This window comes from Callithrix jacchus, chromosome 5, assembly GCF_049354715.1.
Source record: "Callithrix jacchus isolate 240 chromosome 5, calJac240_pri, whole genome shotgun sequence".
Classification (NCBI taxonomy): domain Eukaryota; kingdom Metazoa; phylum Chordata; class Mammalia; order Primates; family Cebidae; genus Callithrix; species Callithrix jacchus.
The window spans coordinates 58,739,229-58,761,719 of NC_133506.1; the positions used below are offsets into that span (position 1 = coordinate 58,739,229).

Consider the following 22,491-nt stretch of genomic DNA (forward strand, 5'->3'; position numbering starts at 1 on the left):
AGCGGAATCTGAGACCCTGCCAGGGGCCCCATGACACGCCCCCGATGCACAGAGCATGCGATCCCAGAGGCCACCCTGGGCTCTTCCAGAAAGCAGTAGGCCCCAGGATATTCCCCACCCAGGGTGACTGGTGGCAACGCCGTGCCTATCCCTGCTGTCCCCGGGTGGGTGCGGGGATCAGGAGCTCCAGAAGGGCAGCCAGGCATCCTCTGGGACTGGCCATCTGCCCCACTGCTGCTGCAGAGCTGGCCAGAGCTGCCATTCCCTCCATGGGGCCTGAAGACAGTGCCAAGTGCCTGCACCGTGGGCCGGAGCCGAGCCCCGAGGAGCACCGTGGCCCCCACACTCTGTGCTGCCCTGTCCTGGGCCTGGACACCTTCAGAGCCTGGGACCACGTGGATGGGCAGATTCTGGGCCAGCTTCGGCCCCTGGCAGCGGAGGAAGAGGAGGATGGCGCCGGGGCCACCTCGCCCAGGGGTCCTGCCTTCCCCGGCATGGGCTCTGAGGAGCTGCGTCTGGCCTCCTTCTATGACTGGCCACTGACCGCTGGGGTGCCGCCCGAGCTGCTGGCCGCTGCCGGCTTCTTCCACACAGGTCAGTCCTGGGGTATGGGGCTTTCCTGCTGAGGCCCTGGGCATGATTCTGGACTCTTCCAGCCCAGGGTTCTGCCTCCTTCGTGGCACCCATACCCTAGAGGGAAGGGTCCGGCCTGATGACTGAATGGTCTTGTAAGCCCCTTCAGTGGCCATGTCCTGGTGCCTGACACTTTCCCCCAGAGTCTCTGCTGGCCTAGTTGTTAGACTGTGGGACAGGAGGAGGGGCTGCCTCTGGCCACAGTCTGGGAGTCTCAGCTGTGGAGGCTGCTACCTGGGCGTGCAAGTACCCCTTTGTGATATAAGTGGGAGGGGCTGACATTGCCTGGGGCCCTCACCTTCCCCCCACCGCTGGTCTGCATGGGGTGAGATGTTTAAGGAACAGATCAGGGTGACCGAGGCAGGCAGTGCTCAGCTGCGAGGTCCTGGCCACTCAGTCTGTGGGGAATTTCTCCAGGCCCCAGCCCACAGCCACTGTCTGGTCTTCCCCGACGGAACCAAGCGCCCAGAGCCCCTATCTTAGTCTTGGCCTGGGCCTGCTCCTCGGCCCTACATCTGGGACCACGTGGTCAGACCTGAGTTCAGGTCTTAGCTCTGCCCCTTCCTGGCTGAGGGACAAGTACTGGCACAGCCTTGGTCATCGTCAGCAATGGGCTCTGGGGGGCACCGTCCTGGGAAGGCCAGACCAACATGAGACAGCTGGGGGTGGGGACCGTGGCTGAGACAGTCAGGAGCCTCATCGTGAAGGGGCCGGCCCAGCTCACCCACCTCCCCGGAGGTCCAAGGCTCAGCAGGCGAAGGCCGGGCCGAAGGTATAGCAGCTGCAGAGCAGGGCTCTTTGGGGGTCCAGAGGTCCAGCGCCTGCTGCAGCCCAGACCTGTGATGGCAGTGCCAGGTGACATATCCCATGTCTGCCATGAGGGGATGGAGCTGCCAGGAGGTAGAGCAGTGAGGGGTTTCCCACCCCCAAAGGAAGGCATGAGTTCCTAAAACCAAGCCTGGCACCAGATTGGCCTTCTAGGGTAGCCGCCCCCTTCTGCTCACTTGTAATCCATTCTGGGAAGCAGAGACCTGGGGAGGGGCCCTTCTGACTCCCGAAGCCCCAGGGCTATAGATGTGCCAGGCCTTGGGGGGCCCCCACCGCTCACTCTGTGGACAATGCAAATGCCAGCTCAGTCCTTTCCTGAACCTTCTCACCCGTCCTGCCTGGCACCCAGACAGTCTTGTCCCCTTCACTTTTGATGCAAATGGTGTGCATGTGACATCACCCGCCAAGCCCCTGCCCACCCCTCCTCCCTGATACGACCTGGGAGCTCCCCACCCCTCCACCCCAAGCTCTCATAACCTTGGAAGGACGAAGCGGGGGTCCTGGGGCTGGGTGGGGCCTGGCTAGTGCCAGTATCTCTGTCACAACCCAGGCCAACAGGACAAGGTGAGGTGCTTCTTCTGCTATGGGGGCCTGCAGAGCTGGAAGTGCGGGGACGATCCCTGGACAGAGCATGCCAAATGGTTCCCCAGGTACTGGCTGCTCCCGGCACCCTGGGTCTGATCACGGGTCATGGTGGGCCCCGAAGGGCTCTGTCAACCCAACCCCAGGCCTGCTTTGCCTCCCTGGCCCCACAGGGCACTGGGAAGGCCCCTCTGTGGATGGTGCTTCTGCCCGGCAGGTACCCACTTTTCCTGTGAGGGCCCCTTTTGGGAAGGGCTGCTGAGGGCAGAAATTCCTCTCCCACGGAAATACCCTGAAGGCCCACGAGGCGTCTCCAAAGCAGCCCCCCCAGCCCATGCCCACAGGCACTGCAGGGCAGTGGGAGGAGGGGCCCAACCCTGGCCCCAGGGGCTCTGAGGGCTGAAGCTGACAGGAGGCTCGTAGCCCCAGCCTACATCTGGGGGCATCTGCAGGTGTCAGTTCCTGCTCCAGTCTAAAGGGAGAGACTTTGTCCACAGTGTGCAGGAGGCTCACTCCCAGCTGCTGGGCTCCTGGGTGAGCGCCACCTCTCCTCGGGGCTCCGGGAGGCAATGGGGTCCGGCCCCTCCTGTTTCCCCAAGGCACCAACATTCTCTGGCTCCTTCCAGGACCCGTGGGAAGAACCAGAAGACGCAGCCCCTGTGGCCCCCTCGGGTGAGAGCCGACACCACCCTGGCTGCCTCCTCGGGCACCCGCAGCCTGTGCTTGGCCAAAGCTACTGGGTGTCCCCACCCTGCCAGACAGCAAGGACAGTGATGGGCATGACTGGGTGTGAGGTGCCACCAGGGTTGACCTCATGGGGGCTGTGCCATGAGGATGGGGATGGGGCAGCAGGGGCCTCCCGCCAATGCCAGGCCCTAACTCTGCTTTCCCCCAGCTCACCCCTTGGCACAGCCCATTGCCGCCTGCCACAGCACCCCCAACAGTGCCCAGCACACAGCGGCCACAGCCACTGCCAGAGGGGCTGGATGTGCAGAGGGCCTTGGACAAGGGCCAGGCTCTCTGGCAGCCCCTCCAGGAAGCCTCTGGATTCTGCTCTGCTGTGGGAGGGGTGGGAAGTGGTGTGGGAGCAGGGGGACTCTGAAGCCCCTCCGCTCCTGGCCAGAACTGGACGCCACAAGCTGTGGATCTGTCTTCGAGTCAGCCCGGCTTTCCCCTTGGGAGCAAGACCTCAAATCCATGCTAACTGTCCACAGCCCCTGCCCCTAGGGACCCAGAGCTGCCCATGCCCAGAAGAGAAGTCCAGTCTGAGGGCACCCAGGAGCCAGGTACAGGCCCAGGACTCCCCAGGGTGGGGCTGGGCCAGGGGAGGGCTGATGGCACCGGGGGTGCTGGGTGATGCCCACCTTCCACAGCCCATAGAGGGTGGGGGCCAGGGCTAGGGTGCATTCAAAGGTCTATCTCCTAGGAGGAGCCAGTCCAACCCAGGCCCGGCGGGCATGGTGGGTCCTGGAGCCCCCGGGGGCCAGGGACATGGAGGAGCAGCTGAGGCAGCTGCAGGAGGAGAGGACGTGCAAGGTGTGCCTGGACCACGCCGTGTCCATCGTCTTCGTGCCCTGCGGCCACCTGGTCTGTGCCACATGCGCCTCCAGCCTGCAGCTGTGCCCCATCTGCCGGGCGCCAGTCCAAGGCCGCGTCCGAACCTTCCTGTCCTAGGCCAGGTGAGCGCCCAGCGCCCACAAAGCCAGCCCTCCTGTGGAGCAGCCCTGAGTCGGCGAGCCCCACCCGCCCGAACCCACAGAGTGGCCCTGAGCCAGCGAGCCCTGTCCGCCCGAACCCATGCAGACCCTTCCCCGGTGGCAGAGACAGCTGGTCCTTCCCCTGCCCCGCCCCCCGCGCCCCACTGTCAGCGCCTATTAATCTTACTACCTCCCTTGACGCTGAGGTTCCAGCAGGTCCTTCTCAGCACCTTGCCCTGGTGGCCACACAGAGCTGCCTGCCTGTATTAACTGACGCCTGCTGGCTCCCCTCAGCCTTGATTTTCCTCAGTGGTAAAGGGAAGCCGGCTTTGGGGGCGTTTGGGGAACAGGGTGGGCCAGGTCAGGCTTACACAAGCCAGGCACTGGCCTGGCCTCAATCCGGGGTGCAAGCCTGGAGGAAGCGCCTGCATGAGAAGGGGACGTGTGAACCCCAGTTCCTAGAGAAGTGGGTGGGATGCCCCATGCCGGCCAAGGGACAGCTGCTGTGACGGCCTCAGGGCTCTCCAAGGCCTCTGTAGTTAGTCTGGGATGTGTCTGAAGATCTTCTGGTGGGGGACAGAGGTTGGGCGGGGAACTCTGGGACCTGAGGCCCTTGGCTCTCTAGGCCCCGTCGGGAGCCACGATTCACCCACCCCTCCTCTCGCTCTAGGTGCCATGGTCGTCCAGGGGGGCTGCAGGGTGGGCCTTCTACCCCTTCTGCCTGTCCTGCACTGTGTTCTGGGCCTGCTGAGGATGGCAGGGCTGGGGCCCGCCTAGCACCAACCAACCCGATTCCCCCACCACAGCCCAGGGTGGAGAAACGAGCCCTGCTGGGCATGGGGGCGGCTTTTCTGCCCGTTTGGATGCTTCTGAATATAAATAAAGTGGGTTTTCCCTGGATATACTCAGCAGCCTGTCCCACCACTAGCTGCCTCCCTGCCCACCCCACCCCTGACACAGGTCACCGCCTCTCCAGGCGGCTCCCCAAACTCCCCTCACTCCCTCGGACACCCCTTCTGGGCCCCTCACCTCCTGCCCCTTGCACTTACTCTCCATATGTTAATGACTGTTGGAATAAGCAGGCCTCAGGCCCCACCTGAGACTGTACCCCTAACTATTCCCCAAGCTCAGCATCTTCCAGAGGGTGATCGAGGCCAGGTTCCTGTTTATTTACCAACTTGGTGATACCTGGGGATCCTCTGGGACCATCTACCCAAGACCCCTCTTTACAAGGGTGCTACCCACCCATTACCACCACGTGCCCTGCCCTGGGTGGTGAGGCCTGGCTCTGCCGTTCCTGGTCAAGCCTGGCCCCCACCCCTGGGCTCCATCAGCCTCAGCTCCTGGGTGGGGTGGGGGTTTGGCAGGCACAAGTTCAGGGCTGGGGTTCCCTCCATCTTCAGTTGGGGCCCTCGCTGCTTCAGGGGTCTCAGGGCTCATGTTGGCCTCCTGGGGGCTGCGCTGTTCCCACCTCGCTGTCCCCTAGTAGCGGTGAGTGCAGCCCGAGGGTCCAGTGGCCCCAGGTGGGCACCTGAGGGAGGGGCTCCTCGGTGAGACTACGGCCTGGGGACAGAGCTGTGGCCCCCATGCTGCCAGAGGAGATGGGCATGTGGGGCTCTGCCTTTTCTTTTGTAAGTTTTCTTTGATTTTAGAGAAAGGAAATTTCAAACTCTCCCGAAGCTGCAGCCAGCCCTGGTGTTGCCCTGCCACCTGGCTGGTTGAACCCAGGGCAGGTGCTGCCAGCCACCTGGGAGGTGCTGGGTGGGGTGTGCCCCAAGGCTTGGGGGCCCCTGTCACTGTCCTGTCACTCCAGCCGAGGCTCGAGGCCGCAGGAGCAAGATCAGCTGTTTCATGACTTACGCAGGCCTATGGGCACAAGGTCAGAGAACACCTGGGGACAGAGGGCTGGGGTGGCCACTGGAGGCTGCCGTCCCCTCCCCTTGAGAACCTGAAATGGAAAAGTCCAAGCAGTGGGTGGCTTCAGGCCTTTGGCAGAAAGGAGGTGGGTGGGGCTGAGGCTCCCCACCTGTTGTGAACTGAACTCGAGCCCGGGAATCTCGATACCCCTGACACAGGTCACCGCCTGTGTCACCAGCGAGAGGGTCCCAAACCTGGAAGAGGGCGTGCGTGGAAAGAAAGGAGACAGAGAGAGGAGGAGTCTGGAGGATTGGATGGGCTATGCCCATACAGCGATTTTATTTGTGCAGTCGATTTCCTTATATACTTTTTTCTTTAACATCATTACCTCAATGCAGATCATTACTCAAACAATAAAAGGAACAGAAAATTCCTTGGGGGATGATTCTGAGGAACTGTCAAAGGGGACAAATACTAATTTAAAAGATCAAGGGGGAAATAGGTGATGCTGATTATCGATATTGTCAGAACAATCAGTAACTTGGATAACAATCTTTAATTAACTAGAAGTCACAAGCTCAGCAGTAAACCATGCATCTGCAAGAGACAAGGACTGCAGGGGAGGTCACCAGGCTGAAACAATGCCTGGTAAACAAAGTCTTAGATCAGGAGCCAGAAAGGGGAACACAATACCCAATTAACTCACTTCAGCGTTCACCTAGCCATTATCTCATCTGCCAAGAAGGCTGAGGATAGTGTCCTGCTTCTTAATTTCCTCTTTCTTTCTCTTCTTAATTTCCTCTCACTCATAGCTCGACAGCCTCCAGCCAGGGAAAATGTGTATGGAGTCAAGCTCACCTAATGGCGGAGGCCAAGTTGTTAGCCTCTCGCAGGGGTGACCCCCACACCCACCCATGCCTCTCCCTGTTGGGGGCATGCTGGAGTCTTACGCTGACATCTCAGTGGGGTCTGGGCTGTGGGGCTGGGAGTGGGGTGGGGGCTCTTGCAGTCTCCTCAGCTGGAGAAAAATCGCTGAGGTCTGTCTGGTTTGTTGCATCCTGCCCAGCCCAGGCATATGCCCGAGTCCCCGGCTCAGGACCTGCCTGTGACTCCAGCCCTGCTCAGGCCTTTATTCCCCATTCTCCAACATGGGAGCTGGGCTCCTGCTAACTCAGACAGCCCCTGCTGTGACAGCCCTCGTTTTTAGGATAGAAGGGCCGATGGCTACCCAGGGGAGTGACATCAGGTGTCTCTGGGGGCCTGGGTAGCCCAGGGGAGGTACAGCTGCCTATTCTGAGCCCCAAACTGGGATTGTGTACAGGGCGGGCTGTCTGGCAAAAGCTATTTCAGAGGAGGCAGCTGGGAGGCCTGCAGACCCCAAGGTCTGGGGTTTGCAGAGCTGTGGATGCTGCCTTTCGAGAAAGAATTCTGGTTCTGCCTGATAGGAAACCAGTGCCCCAGCTGCCCACCATGAAGAAACTGCTGCAGCACCCCCATGCTGCCTGCTCTTCAGACCTGCTTTGCACTCCTGGTTCAGAGCCAACTCCCAGACCCAACCCCCTCCCACAGGCTCCATCTCTGCTGCCCTCTGAGCTTCTGGGCTGGGACTGGGCCCTAGGCCTCCACACCCCCAGTACCACCCCAGAACCTGGGATGAAGCAGAACTTAGAGGAGTGGGGGTGGATGGACGGAGGGATGGATGGATGGAGGGAGGGATGGAAGGATGGATGGAGGGATGGAGGGATGGAGGGATGGATGGAAGGATGGATGGATGGATGGATGGATGGATGGATGGATGGAGGGATGGATGGATGGAGGAACAGATGGATGGATCTATGGATGGATGGATGGATGGAGGGAGGGATGGATGGATGGATGGATGGATGGATGGAGGGATGGATGGATGGAGGAACAGATGGATGGATCTATGGATGGATGGATGGATGGATGGATGGAGGGATGGATGGATGGATGGGTGGATGGAAGGACGGATGGATGATGGATGGACGGATGGAGGGATGGAGGGATGGATGGATACATGGATGGAGGGATGAATGGATGGAGGGGTGATGGAGGGATGGATGGAGGGAGGGATGGATGGATGGATGGCAGCACAGACAGTCAGGTGCCTGGTGAGGCCCCCAAGGAAGGCAGCCTCTCGCTGTGAGCGCCAGATTGGCCAGGCCGGCCACAGAGCAAATTCTGCTGGCCATACTTACAAGTATGCCTGGTTGGACAAGAGGCTGGATGGCTTTTCATTGACATGGTAGAGAGGAAATGGATCAAATCCACCAATGAAACCGACTGAAAGAAATCAAGACCCAAATAAAACAAACCCCACAAAATGGAAAAAATGGCAGAGTGGAGAAAGAGCCCAATCAGACAGCGAAGCCCATGGGGTCCCCGGGGACACAGATGGTGCCTGAAGCCCTGACACAATCTCGGAGGGGACACAGGCTGGGGACGGCAGGGGTGGGATGGCTGGGGAGAAGTTCTCCGGCCTGTGCCAGCCTGCACTGTGTTCCGCCGGCTCTCCCACCACCCTCCATTGCGTTCACACACGGTCACTCCCTGGATGCTGTGTCTACACAGCCAGCATGAGGCAGGGGTTCTCTGGGCAAAGTCAATGCATTTTGAACCCCGGGTTCAAACGGGGCTCCATCTTAAAATGTTTTAATGCACCAGTGTGCAGAAGCCTTCTGCTTCCTCCCAGGAAGCTGGCTGAGCTCTGAGTGATAGTTTAGGATCTGCGGCTCAGCGGCTGAGGGATGCTGGGTGCTGCTGCCGTGGCTCTGAGGGTGTCCTCAGCCTCTGGAATCAGGTCTGGTCTGAGGGTAGGGGGCCCTCTGACACGTGGACTGCTGACCCCATGGCCCCAGAGTCCTGGGGATGGATGGCTCTGAACTGGATTCTGGCCCCGGGGCAGTTCAGTCCACAGGAACCATGGGCCCCTGGACACACCCAGACCCTCCTTGGCATCTACTCTTCCCCACCCAGCTCTGTTCTCCTCCACAGGGTCTTCCTGTGAGATGCATCAGGATGAGGGGAGCAGCAAGGGCACCTGAGTGTGGCCCATTTCATGTTGCAGATCAAAGGCAAGTTGACAGGGGCTTGTGAGCAGAGGGAAAATAGAAACCTTGCCTAGGGGGGTCCAGGCTGCAACTGAGGGCCTGATGTGAATGTCCCAGCCAGCGGGGCCAGGTTCTGAGCTTCCTGGAAGCTGCAGTGGCCTGAACCTTGGCAGGTCTGAGCTCAGGCCTTCTACGTGTGGCTACTGAGGGGATCATGAGGGCAGGCCCGGCCCAAAGCACAGGAGCCGCTCTTGGACTTGGAGGCAGCTGACCCCTGGAGCCTGCAGTCCAGGACCTCTGCTCATCTCTTCCCTGGGGTGCAGCGAGTCCCCTCCCACTGAGGCCTGCAGCCATCAGCAAGGCCTGCTGGATGTGGAGTTTCACCCAAGAGGGGAGGTCTCTCTCCCTGCCCCAGAGAGGACAGACTCAGAGCTGCCTCCATTGCAGCTGAGCCCGTGCCGGCCCCGCTGCCTATGGACGTCCATACTCTCAGCTGTTCTCTTCCTCAGAGAACATACTGACCAGGCAGCAGCCATAGGCACCATCCTGGCCCCGGGCCCACCCTGATGCTCTCCGCCCTCCCTGCTGCATGGAAGCCTGTGATCTGCAGGCCACATGCCCCACCCCCAGAGTGCTCTCGCTGCCACCATTTCCCTCCCCAGCACAGCTGGGCAGGGGCCAACCAAGCCGCCAGGCTCTCCCAGGCCCTCCAAAGCAAGCAGGGGGCTGGGCTCCTAGGGAGGACTAGCTGTCTGGAATTTAGAAACCACATCCTATTAAAGAAATTTGCATCCCTGGGAGTCAGGATGAAAGCCAACAGGAGGCCCCGTCTCCCCAGCCATGGGAGCGCTCACTCCTCCAGCCTGCGCTCCCACGGAGCATGCCAGGCCCCTCCGAGGGAATCTTCACTTACACTCTAGTTTCCTTTCTGTTCCTTCTCACAAACCTAATCTCGGAAGCTTTGATTTGCATCCTTGGGAAATTGGCTCTTTCTCCTCCAGAGGCAGGCGCCTGGGTTCCACACATTTTGGGGGCAATTGGGCCCCCTCTGTACCTGACTGAGTGGCTCAGTCAGGTGGTGGGAGACACAGGTGCCGACTCTAGCTGGCAGGGTGCCTCTGTGCCCTTGCTATGGGGCAGCACCTCCCTGGCCTGATTTCCTGTGGGACCCAGAGCAGAGCCCAGGAAGGAGTCCTGGGAGCTCACGAGGCCATCTGCACCATCGAGTGTCCTCATGGGGTCACCCGCACTGTCCAGTGTCAACACGGGGCCAGCAGCGTCATCGTGTGTTCTCATGGGGCCACCGGAACCGTCGTGTGTTCTCATGCCACAGGCTCCTTGGATTTGGAATTGAGTTTCCACTGCCAGCTGCTGGAGCCTCGCTCCTAGAAGCCCCATGTCCACCTGGGTGTGCACAGGGAAAGTCGGGGAGCCTCGAGATGGGCCGGAAGATCCTCCAGCAACGGCACCAGCCACGCTGCAGTCACCTTGACCCTGCCCCAGGAGCTCCTGGGCCAAAGGCAGACTGAGCACGTTCTACATACCTGCCCCAGCTTTTGCCTCCTCCTTCTGAACTCCTCGAGGAAGGCACCATCTGCATTTTACAGAGCAGGAGCTGAGGCACAGGGAGGTTGCTAGGCTGACTGTGGCAGCACAGCGGGGACGTGACTGTGTGGCTAGACCAGGAGCAGCCTTGTGGCCGCTGTTCTCCACTGACCCGAGTAGGGCCAGGGAGGATGGCAGAGCCCCGTTCTCTCATGGGCAACAGCCACTCCTCAGCTCCAGCCGGAGTGAGAGAACCCCTGCCAGGTTGGATGTGGGTTGTGTGGCACCAGCCTTGCTGAAGGCACACGCCACGGTTCCGGGCAAGTTTGAGGGGCTTCTTGCCAGCTCAGACTCAGGCTCTGTCCACTTCCTGTGACTGGCATGGGAGTGGGGCAGCTGAGGGAGCAGGCAGGACACGCATGGATGGGTTTGTTGGAAAGATGTGTGCCCCTCTTCCTGGGGGCCGTCAAAGCCCACGGCCTGATCTGAGTCCCTCCCACTTCCCACAGCAAACACCTTGCTCAAGCTGAGAAAGGGCCTGGGCCAGCCCCGCTTGGGGGAGGTGGTTTGCAGAGGGAGGCACTGAGGTGCCAGCGGCGCAAGCTCATGTGGGAGCCTACCCATGACGCCTTAACCTCTCCCACGAGGGTGGGGGATGAGGAAGGGGATCCTGCCCTGGCAGAGACAGGCCTGAGGCCTGGTCAGCTGGCCCCACCCCAGGGAGATGAGTCCATCAATCCATCCCCACCTGGGGCCCCCTCCCTGACGCTCGCCGTGATCAGGGTCTGCAGGCCACTGTGCAGGACTTCCACATAGCTGGGCTCCAGGCACAGTCGGCCCCCGACACCAGGGCCTGGCCATGGGGGGCCCCCAAGGTCAGCAGCCAGCTGCTTCTCGTGCAGATAGCCCAGCCAGTGCTCACGCCACCAGGAGCGATGCTGGGAGAGGCTGAAGGTCAGTAGCTCGCTGTCCTAAGGTGAGGAACAGGGCCGGTTAGCACACGGGGAGGTGGCCGGCCTCACCCACTGCAGCCTGCGGGGACACCACCACAGAGGCCAGAGGTCCTGTCCTCCGCCTTCCTGCACTCTGCCCCCCTGGGCTCCATCCTTGGTGGCGAAGGAATACCAAGGCCCTCCCAGCCCCTCCTGTGCCTGCTCTCGACCCGAACACCTCCTCCTCCAGGAAGGCCTCCCTGCTCAGACCCCAGGACTGCTCTCAGGTGCACTAGGCCCCTTCCTCGTGTCTCTGGCTAAAGCTGCCATTTGACCTGTGTCTGACTCAGGACAGTTTCCTGAGCTGCAACCCAGGAGACTGTCCTGAGTCAGACACAGGTCAAATGTGTGGCTCTAGGAAGCGGGGGCCTGTCTGCCCAGGTGGGCACCTGCCCTAGTGCCCACCTGTGTCACACCAGCCAGAGCAGAGAGCCCCCAGGGGAGACCAAACTCCACCCCTCCTCGGCTTTAGGACCAACCTCTGAGCTGCAAGGAAAGTGCCTGAAACATCCCCTGTCAGGGTCAGGGTCAGGGTCTGGGTGGGCTCCGTGATGACCCCCCAGCCCCCATTTCCTCAGTTTCCTGCAGTGCAGGAGGCACCAGGGTTTACCAGCCTGGAGGGTTTCGCCGGCCGGGACCAAGAACCCCACGTGGCCTCAGGAGGGTGGTGTCCGTTCGCCTGCACATCTCTGCCAGGGCTAGTCTCTGCTCTGAGGCCCCTCTCCCCCAGCTGAAGCCCCCTCACCTGCCAACACCCACAGACACCTTCATTCACCAATCAAACCACTGGTTTCTCCCAGACCTTTACTGAATCAGCAACTACCCACTAGGGCTGTTCTGGGTACTGGGGACAGAGCCACGCACAGACTGAACCCCTGGCTCCCACAACAGACACAGGGGGTGTTAGGTGGAGCCTGGTCAGGACCCCAGGAAGTACCCTGCACTGCCTTCCCACCTGCACTCACCTGTCTCTCGGGTGATGAAGCAGATGAGGAAGATGTTCCAGGTGACCCAGACGGCTGCCACACTGCATGCCAGGAGCGGGGAGGGCGGGACTGCCACACTGTGTGTTGAGAGAGGGGAGGGCAGGGCTGCCACACTGTGTGTTGAGAGAGGGGAGGGTGGAGCTGCCATACTGTGTTGGGCGAGGGGGAAGGTCTGATTACACAGGAAGGGTGGCCTCTGCTCTCCAGATGCACAGCGTGGAGAAAGGGGTTGCCCGAGCCCACTCAGGGCAGGTCTCACAGCTTTCCCACGTGGGTGCCCCTGGAATGAGGTTGGGGGACAGCCAGCTGGAGGGAGCACCAGCACGGGTCAGCGTAGGGACACAGCCTCCCGGCTGAGCTGCTTAGCCTGTCCTGGCCTTACCGGCAGACACTGCACAGGAGCAGGGCAGACCTCCGCTGCAGAGCACCCCAAAAACCATCCCAGGAGAGTGCCCCAAAGAGCCAACAGCGGCTTTTGTAAATAAAGTTTTGCAGACACAGCCGCACGCATTTGTGTGCCTGCGGCCGCGGCACCTACAGGGTTTACCTCCTGCTCTCTGCGGGAAAAGGTGGCTGCAAAACACTGGTCCAGACCGGTGATCTGGTTCTGCATGGAAGGAAAACACTGACTGGGCAGAGACACTTTTCTGAACATTCTTTCAGCTTCTCCAGAGGCCACAGCAAGGACAGCATGGGCAGGGTTTGCCAGGGTCCAAGCCCCACCCTGGGCTCGGGGTGGTGACTCTGTGCCATTTTCCCTTCTGTAAGGCGGGCATGATGGCAGCACCCACATCCCTGGCTACCAAGGGGATGAGTTAGTGAAGCCGTTCAGGGCCTGGGGCTCCCCCGTACATGCAGCTGCTCCTCAAAGCCTCGGAGAAGCCCCTCTGTTCGAACCAGAACCCTAGATGTCCAGGTAGCAAAGAGGTCTGAACCCAGGGGTTGGGGTTGGCATTTGTGGGGTGTTCAGTGGCTTCCAGGAAAACAGGTCAGGACGGTGAAAGGTGCCACTGGAGCTGCCATCCTGGTCACCCCAACCCACTTGCTCATGAAGGGGCTGGGCCCAGGACCCACCACAGCATAGTGCGGCCGGTACCGGATGGTGCCGAAGGGTGTCAGGAGAACGATGACCATGGCGAGGTTGGCCAGGACGGGTTCCCACTGCTACCCCAGGAAGTCAAACACCTGCCTCCCAGGGCAGTGACCTAGGAGCAGGGTGGCGCCATGAAGGGCAGACTTGAGGGAGGCCCCAGCCCACCAGCCAGGCACCCAGCTGGCACTTCCTCCCCATGCCCACCCACCACACATTTGTTTGATGAGGAACACCAGGCCCTAAGCCCTGCTCCACCACCCCCAGGCAGGCGCTGAGCCCCGACTGTGTGCTTGACTCTTCCAGAAAAAAACCCAAAAACCCTGACAGGCCCCTCCCATCCCTGAGCGAGTGTTCCTCCCTGGAGTAGGTGCCATCCCCTCTGTCCCGGGTTTCCTCATCTGGAGGATGGGAACGCGGGGGCTGTTCTAAATCACGAGTTGTAGGACTAGGGGAGAGACACGCAGACGGCCCAGAAAACACCACTCGGGGTCAGATGGTGGGAGGGATGGACACAGGTTCACAAGGGTGCTAGATGCCGAGGCCCCAGCACATGAGTGATAGGAGCACAGAAAATGTGTCCCTGTGGGGCAAACAGACAGTGCTTTTAGGACCCACTCAACTCTCGTGCCTCCTGCTCAGCTGACAAGACTCAGGATCTTCCTGATTTCACAACAGTTAAGGCCCCAAAGTCCCAGGGCCAAGCCAAGGTTCCCAACCAGCCAGGGTGTCCGGGCCACGCCAGCCCGGCAGAAACCACTCACCTGCGCTGCTGTGGCTCCCTGCACCTGGGAAGCGAGCTTGGGCCTTCTGTCCAGCATCCCGCCAGCCCCTGGAGAGGCTGGGCCCTGGCCTGGATGGGGCAGGCCTTCCCATCACACTGAGGGTCTCTACCCGCCTCCCCAGAATCCCCAACCAAAGGAGCATTTGCTGTCAGGGCTGGTCAGGGACTCCCTGTGGCCAAAGACCTGACGCGGGCCAGCGGGGGGTCCCTCCCTGACCCCACTCTCCCACTGCTAGACGTCAGCGAGGAGGCAGGGTGCGGGGGGACTCGCCTGTCCTCCCTGTCCCTCTGACTGAGTACTCCCAGGCAGGGACCAAGCTCCACTGTTTCCAGCTGCTGGGTAGGGAGAGTTGGAGACTCAATCACTGACTCAGCCTTCGGGGGCGGGAGGAGCTGCAGACCAGGCCGGAGCTGACCCCGAGGCAGGACACCGCTGTCCAGGAGGCAGCCGAGGCAGCTCAGGCACCTGGAACCCACACTGTGCACGAGCGCCGGGCTCCACTCACCCCGCGCCTTGGGCTCCTGGTCTGTGAGCCGCCAGCACCTCCGCGGCTGGATACCATATAGCCTCATACTCGTGCCTGGCAGAACTAAGTGCCAGCCGCCACCAGAGTCCCAGGTGCAGACCTCCTCGGGGCTGGCCTCACCCATACCCACGGGACCCTCTGAGGAGGCCCCAGTGCCTGTCCACACACCCTCTGTGCTCTGAGTCTTGGGAACGTGCCCTGCGTCCTCTACGGGAAGGGGAGGCTGCCACAGACACTTCCAAGGCAGTGTGATCTGCCAGCATGGGGAAGACTGGAAATGTCCAGTTCTGACAGGCCAGGCACCATCACATAAGAACAGTGACTCCAGGTGACCAAAGGGCCTGCCTGGGACACGGATACATGTGTCCCATGTCTGCACACAAAGGCACTTGCGTGTGCACACGTGAGGGTATGCGTGGGGGTGTGGGCAGAGGGAGGCGGGGGCAGAAAGGCAGAGGCCGAATCAGCTCAGAGGGCCTTGGAGCTTCCCGTCTGGCCCCCACTCAGAGTCCTGCGGTCACTTGGGGGGTGCCTCACGACCCTCGAAGGGAAGTTGTTCTTTCTGTGATCTCCGGAATTCTCCACGACCAGACCCCCCTCAAGCGAGGGCCCCTGACTGGGCCAGCTCTGGGCCTGGAACCCAGGGTCTCTGAAGCCTGGAGTTTGATGGGGGCGCTCAGCGGTGCTGGGACTGCCAGCCTCACAGCCTGAGGAATAGACTGGGCAAGGGAGCTGCTGCCCACACTCGCCAGCTGGGCAGATCTAGCCCCTGCACTGTCCTCCCACCACACCAGGGGGATGGAGTGTGGCTTATCACCCTGAGACCCCCGGCTGGCCCCTCCAGAAAGTAGCCCAGACCCTGCTCCCATGGAGCTTCCAGATGGGCCTCTTGGGCATGGCGTGGTCTCCAGGGACAAGGCTTGGCACCCAAGGCCCCTGGCCTTCCCGGTGTGGCCTCGTCCCCACCGTGCCTCCATCCTCAGTTCACAGACAGCGAGCTCTTCAGTCTGGGCTGGTCAAGGCTGACCACGGCCTCACGGCTCAGCCAAACCACCCCATGTCTCTAATCCAGGCTCATGGTGGGGGGTGGTGTCCACCCCAAAGGCTGTGGAGGGAGTGGAAAGCCTCTGGATGTTTGCTGCATGGTGGGGAGACAGGAACATTCTGGAATGAGAGGGTGGTGATGGCCGTGTAGCTCTGTGAACATGCTGAAGACCACTGAGTGCCACATTCTAAAAGCATAACTGTTATGGTGTGGGAATTATATCCCAATTTTTAAAAGATGTGAAAAATTAACATTTATTTATACAATACATTGATTTTAAATACAGCAGGACCACCCTCCTCCCTGCCCCACAACCCTGCTTTCTCCAGGCACTTGGAGCGGTTGGTGGAATGAAGGACACGACCCCTAGAAGATGACTCACAAAGGTGCCTGGTAAGCAGAGGGAGGCCTGGAGCCAGCTGCTGAGGTCCTGGGTGGGGGCCACTCAGCCGTGCCTGTGTGGATGGACCTTCTCTTTCAGCCTCTCCTGGGGAGGCTGCCTGGACATGCACATGCCCTGCAGCTCTGTCCTCCAGGCTGCCTGCTCTTCCTCTTGAAAGCAAAAGCCTTCACTCATGGAGGATGTGATGATGCCCTGGTGCCCCTCACAGGAGTGCCAGCGACAGAACCAGGAGCTGTCACAGGCATCCCCTGCTCCGAAGTTACAGGTCTTGGTGAAGGGCTCTGGACAGCCCCTTTGAGAGGTTCACAGAGCAGGTCCACACAAAGCCCACACCCGCACAGCCTGCCCCACCTGCACTGGTGCACACTGAGGGCAGCAGCCAGTCGTGGCAACCCAGGTGCAGTGTCAGCCGAGTGAATGTCAGAGCAGCCTGGGAGGCCAGTCCGTTTCCACACCTGGTTCATGTATGACAGAGTTATGACGTTTCCCAGGTCAGTTGTTGGGTCCTGGCCACCTCTAGGTGGTGAGGTTTTCTCTGACACTGTATCTGCTCTCATTCTTGCTCAAATTCCTTCAGCCTAAGTGTGGCAGTTTTAAAAGTGGAATGGCACCGTGTCTCCATCCTTACACAGAAGCCCCTGTGGGAAGACCCTAGTTGGAGGCCCCCACCCTTGCCAGAGCCGGACTTCAGGGCAGCAAGAAACAGCAATGAGCATAGTCACACCTGAGGACAGGAGGGCTGTCCCCAGGCCCCCAGCAGGACTGTCACCTACGAAGCTAGGGAATGGGGCCCAGAACGTCATTGCCTGCCCACCTGGGGGACTGTGGGCAGAGCTGGAACAGCCAGGCAGGAAAATATCCCCCAATTTCCAGAGAGTAAAACTTGATGCTCCTACTGAGGTGTGAAGGGCAGTGATGGACAGTGGGGGACTGTGATGGACAGCAAAGGACAGTGATAGAAGAGGACAGTGATGGACAGCAGAGGACAGTTATGGACAGTAGGGGACTGTGATGGACAGTGGGGGACAGTGATGGACACTGGGGGACTGTGAAGGCAGTGACGGACAGCAGAGGATAGTTATGGACAGCGGGGACAGTGATGGACATTGGGGACAGTGATGGACAGTGGGGGACTGTGAAGGACAGTGATGGACATTGGGGACAGTGATGGACAGTGGAGGGCAGTGATGGATAGTGACAGAGAAGGACAGCTGCCCCAGTCAGCACAAAAGCAGGCCGAGCCCATACATCCCTGGGAGGACTGGCACACTGGGAAAGGCCTCCAGGGCATGGAGCTTGAGGACAGTGACAGCTTGTTCAGGCCAGGACTGTGTGTCTTCTTTTTTCTTTCTCAGGAAACCCGGTGTGTTCATTTTCTGGGACTACCATAACAAATTCCCATAACCCAGCAGGTTAAACAACGGAAATTTATTCTGTCGCAGTTCTGGAGGCCACATGTCTAACATCGAGGTGTGGGCAGGGTTGCAGCCTCTGAAGCTCTTCAGTTGGGTCCTTCCTGCCCTTCCTGCCGTCCCATCTCCGGTGACTTCCGGCGTCCCTGGCCTGCGGCTGCATCGGTCTCCACCTCTGCCTTCACATGGCTTGCTCCTCTCCACGTGTCACTTTTTATGCTTGGGATGGGGCTGAGGGCCCCCCGTGTGATCCAGCATGCTTGCAACGGCGCTGAGGGCCCCCCATGTGATCCAGCGTGCTTGTGACGACGCTGAGGCCCCCCTATGTGATCCAGCGTGCTTGCGACAGCGCTGAGGGCCCCCCTGTGTGATCCAGCGTGCTTGCGACGACGCTGAGGGCCCCCCCCCGTGTGATCCAGCGTGCTTGTGATGGCGCTGAGGGACCCCTGTGTGATCCAACAGCTCTCATGTCAAGATCCTTACTCACATTTGCAAACTCCTGGCTTCCAGCAATTCTCCTGCCTTGGCCTCTCAGCGTGCTGGGTTGCAGGTGTGAGCCACTGTGCCAGGCCTAGATTTGGGGGCCACCATTCAGTCGCTACCCCTGGAGTGGTGAGGACGAGGCTCTGGGGCTTCAAGCTGCTCTCCCACACCCCATACTTTCAGATGGAAGTGGGAGAAATTTCAACTGCATCAGACACTCCTGGAAAAAGATGGGCCAATCGCCTGTGGGTCCCGTGTCCCCATCGAGAGCACGGCCTGACCCGTCATGGGACCCACAGGCAATGCTGCTGACCGTGTTTTTCCTTTGAAAGAAAAGGGTGCTGGGTGGTTTCCAGTTTACCGCAGACACACAGAGAGGCCCCTCTCTGGCTCGGAGCCTGGCCTGGGTCGGGTCTCTGCAGTCCCGGCTTCTCCCTCCCAACCGGAAAGTCTCGCCCAGCAGTGCAGCAGGCGTGTGCTCCCAGTTCGGGAATCAGCCGGGCTGGACTTCGGGGCAGCCCAGGACATTTTGCCTGTGGTGCGCGTTTTCCCGGAGGTTTCTTGGGAGTTACCGAAGGTTCTATCCTGCTGGCTTCAGCCAAGACTTCTTGGGTGAGATTCTTCTTCCCTGGCCCCTCAGGATGCAGGTGGTCCCATCCCCCGTGTTGTCCCCTGCAGTGTTGTCCCCTCCCGGAACTCGATTCCCACACTTGGGACCCACCCAGATGCCAGCTCCCTGCAGAGCAGCGCCCCCACTTCCGGCCCTGACGGCACACGCTCTGTCCCCACTGAATTTTGGAATTGTTGTTTGTTAGAAATGCTGTTTTCCCACCGCCTTCTTATTCCGGGAAGCAGAGGTGCGTCAGCTTCCCAGGCCTCTGTCCCGGAGTGGTCCTGGCTTCTTTGGCAGTGCCGCCTCTCCCTCACTCGGATTGTCCTCAAAGGACAGCATGGCCGTGCAGGCTGTGTGTGCACAGCCTCAGGTGCTCGACCACATCCTCGGGCTGGCGGTAGACAGTGGGCTTGGCCGGAGCATAGCCGTCAGACTGTCCCTGGGACCGTGAGCCCTTGGCTGAGGGGGCGGGGGGCAGCTAGGATCGTGGCCACAGGTCCCGGAGGTGAGCCTCCCAGCCACTGGCTGTCTTCCCGAGCCTGCCCCCCAGCGCCCACCAGCCTTACCTTTCCTGACTTCCCTCCAGGCTCCTGTTGCTGGTGACCGCAGACCCAGCCCCAGGGCTCTCCCATCCTTCCTGTCAGGGGTCCTTTCCCAGAGGCCGGAGTCCTGGGCGGGTGGGCCTGTCCCGGGAGAGTCACATCGCTTGTTTAACGGGAAGACTCCCTTGGCTCCTGTGCACACATGTGGGGCCTCTTTCCCCAAGGGCTGCTGTGAGCCCAGGAAGCTGGAGTGGTGTCTCCGGCCCCAAAGAGCAGCCCCCATGCACCTGGCATGATCGCCCGTGCTCTCCTGCGGTTCTGCAGACTTTCTCCTCCGTCTCAGTTGAGTCTCCCACATGGAGCAGGCGGAAACCAAGTGGAGACCTCCCGGATTCCCAGTCCTGGGGCTGGTGCCCACCTGCCTCCTCAGTCTTCAGTTGTGTGGGTGGCCGCAGGCGTCAGCGTGTGACAGCCAATGCGGTGGTGAATGGCTGGTCAGGTCTCTGCATCTTCCACACCTCCGGCCAGGTGGGGCCCAGCCTATGTCCCTTTCCAGCTCGATTGAGGGACGGCAGAAAGCTGCAACCCCGAGCCCATGCGTCCTGGGTTCCCAGTGCTTAGCAATGCCCCAGTCCTGCCGCAGCCACCTCCTGGCTGGGCCCCGAGCCTGCCCGGCAGCACTCACCTTCAGGGAGTGGGGAGCTCGGGAGAGGAGAGCCAATAAGTGTCAGTGGAGAGGGTGCTTCCTGACATGAGGTGGGCCCAGGCTCCTGCGGTCTCCCCTTGGCCATTCCATCCATCCATAGGAGGACCTTGGCCTCTCTGCTGTCAGAGCAACACCCTGGGGCCTCGGGATTGCAGCCACAGCCACACCCTGGCTGGGAGCTCAGCTCACCTGGGTGCAGAGGAAGCTTTGACAGCAAGGGCTGGTGTGGCTCATCTCAACTACCCCACAGCCATCGCAACCCCCCAGACACCTCCGGATCCTGCCCAGCATCCCTCCTCCTGAGCCGACGCTAGGCTCCATCCTTCCTCAGGCCCCATGCCACCAGTAAGAACAGCCAGGCCAATGCAGACTACACCCCTCGGCCTCAGCCAGGACTGAGCATACTGAGGACCCTGTGTGGGCCTCACAGCGGTCAGCCTGTCCACAGGGCTCTGCCCACCTTCTGTGTTCCTTGTGTTTAGAATGAAATCTCTGTGGTTCTCGTATCTGGAACTGACACTGATATCTCCCCATCACAGGGCACACCTGGCCCCGGCCCTGGCCCAGTGGACAGCTGGCTCCACACACCCTCTTCTGTCTATCCCAAGAGGGCATTGCAGACTTCTGGGTGTAAACCTCTGCTCCACCACTTAATATCATTTTAACATAATCATTGAATTGTATTGTGCCTTGGTTTCCTCATCTGAACAATGGGTTCACAGCAAGTGTGCACGGTTTTGTGGTTTAAATGTGCTCTTCCTCATCAAGCCCAGGGCTGTGATTCTGGCCAGTGCTTGGCAAGTGTGGGCCTCTGGCATGAAAGGGAAATTGGAGACTATGTTTCACAGGTGGGTGACCTGAGTCAGGGAAAGGCGGCAATTTGCTGCAGGTCCCACAACTTCACCGGTGACCTGGACTCCTGCCTGGCTCGCAGCTTCAATCCTCTCACCTGCCTGTGGCCCAGGTGGGCACCACCAGCCACCAGTTCGGCACAGACATTTACTAGGAGGTTCTCATTTCACTGTTTTTTATTATTCTATTTGGTTTCATTCACATCAAGACCTTCAAGAGCCTCAGGGAGGAAACCACAGAGATGATCACATTACTATAACTGAAAATTAATGGACTGCTGGCAGTTCTAAAAGAAAAACAAATTAAAGATTTCAGATGGGGACAAAGAATGTCACCCCTTTGCAGTGTAGGTTCCGTACCATTCTCCACTCCACTGCCAGACCCCGCCCCTCTGTGAGTTGGTCACTGCAAGCCTTGAGATTGCAGAGATAGGCGAGGTTGCTGTGGATGCTGTGAGGCAGCAGGCTACCCTGTCCTTGGAAGGGCCACACCTGTGATCGGAGCTCTGGGGACTGGGCCCATGCTCTGGGGGTGGAGGTAGCTCCAGATCTCCCAAAGTCCGGGCGGGCCTGGTTGATGAGGCAGCACTCTGACTTAATTGCTTTACAATCAGAAAACTGGAGGTTCAGCTTCCACTGGTTGGTTACCCAGTGTCAGATGTTGGCTCCATCTGTGGCCCTTCCAAGACTGCCTCCCCTTTTCCTCTCCTCCTTATCAGTTTTTCAACCTTCATAGTCCACGTCTTCCAGACAGCCCACGGTGACTAATCCAGCACATGGCTCCCACTCTCCAAACTCATGGCACCTGCACAGTCCTGACCACGAGGCCTGGTGCCGAAACCTACACTGTTCCAGTTGCCACTTGAGTAGATGCTGCTGGCGCCTGTGCACATCACCGTGGCCCTCCCGCTTCTGTGCATGCCAGTGGCCTCTTAATGCAGGAAGTGGCCACTCCCTCCTGAGGGCAAATAAACGGCACTGAGGCACCATTTGGTAAACACGAGACCTGCCGCCATCAGAAGACCGACAATACCAAGTGCGGAGAGACGCAGAGTAGCTGGGCCTCACATGTGGCTTGCAGAAGTGTGAAACGCTTAGCACTTTTTCTTTCAGTCTTGCTCTGTGGCCCAGGCTGGAGTGCAGGGATACGATCTCGGCTCACTGCAACCTCTGACTCCTGGGTTCAAGCAATTATCTTGCTTCAGCCTCCTGAGAAGCTGGGATTATAGGCATGTGCCACTACCCCCAGCTAATTTTTGTATTTTTAGTAGACAGGGTTTTGCCATGTTGTCCAGGCTGGTCTTGAACTCCTGACCTCAGGTGACCCGCCTGCCTCAGCCTCCCAAAGTGTTGGGATCACAGGTGTGAGCCACCACATCTGGCCACTTAGCATGTTTTAATAACGTTCCATACACATCCAACACCCAGAAATTTCACTTCTAGGTAATTACTCAAGAGGAAGAAAAAATATGCTACAAAAAGCCCTTTCAAGACAGCTTTATTCATACTAACCAAAACATAGAAACGACCCCAGTGTCCAAAGTGTGAACGAATGAAGGAATGTGACGTATTTTCCATGGCGTGCTACTTGGCAATAAAAAGGAACCAGTTACGATGCGTGCGACGTGGCTGAATCTCAGAACCTCGTGTTAAGGGAAAGAAGCACCACCAAAGTGTATTTTGCACGACTCTATTTGTGTGATATTCCAGAACAGGCAAAACTAAGACATGGAGATGTTGGAATCAGAAGAGTGGCTGCCTCTGTTGGGAATATCTATAACTGACCAGGGTAGATGTTACCTGGGGATATGCATTTGTCAAAACTCCTTGACCTGTACGTTTTT

At 59.6% G+C, this 22,491-nt stretch overlaps 2 protein-coding genes and 1 long non-coding RNA gene across 7 annotated transcripts; 2 read left to right on the forward strand and 1 right to left on the reverse strand.

The window, feature by feature from the left end:
• The first annotated feature begins 260 nt into the window (after positions 1-260).
• Positions 261-6,027, forward strand: BIRC7 (baculoviral IAP repeat containing 7). 5 transcript variants are annotated; one of them, XR_013535276.1, is made up of 7 exons: positions 261-594; positions 2,012-2,111; positions 2,496-2,577; positions 2,670-2,715; positions 2,939-3,329; positions 3,470-5,619; positions 5,816-6,027. XR_013535276.1 is itself a non-coding variant. In XM_017972164.4 (7 exons), the coding sequence occupies exons 1-6, from the start codon at positions 270-272 to the stop codon at positions 3,715-3,717; spliced, it is 873 nt and encodes a 290-aa protein (XP_017827653.4). In that variant the 5' UTR covers positions 261-269; the 3' UTR covers positions 3,718-3,722; positions 4,411-6,027. The 5 variants fall into 5 exon arrangements, 2 of the variants coding, with proteins under 2 accessions (XP_017827653.4, XP_078228221.1); XR_013535277.1 differs by having other exon boundaries at positions 3,258-3,329; XM_017972164.4 differs by having other exon boundaries at positions 3,258-3,329; positions 3,470-3,722; positions 4,411-6,027.
• Positions 6,028-7,712: 1,685 nt separating this feature from the next.
• On the reverse strand, positions 7,713-12,449 carry NKAIN4 (sodium/potassium transporting ATPase interacting 4). The gene is given in 7 exon segments (XM_035297906.3): positions 7,713-7,901; positions 9,160-9,214; positions 10,981-11,042; positions 11,045-11,093; positions 11,095-11,184; positions 11,376-11,389; positions 12,171-12,449. Coding segments are annotated over 7 exon segments (528 nt in total). The 5' UTR covers positions 12,340-12,449; the 3' UTR covers positions 7,713-7,812.
• A 5,906-nt stretch (positions 12,450-18,355) lies between these two features.
• Positions 18,356-20,479, forward strand: LOC118153985 (uncharacterized). Its single transcript, XR_004743871.3, has 2 exons — positions 18,356-18,547; positions 20,336-20,479. It is a non-coding gene; the product is annotated as an uncharacterized LOC118153985 (long non-coding RNA).
• Positions 20,480-22,491: the final 2,012 nt, after the last annotated feature.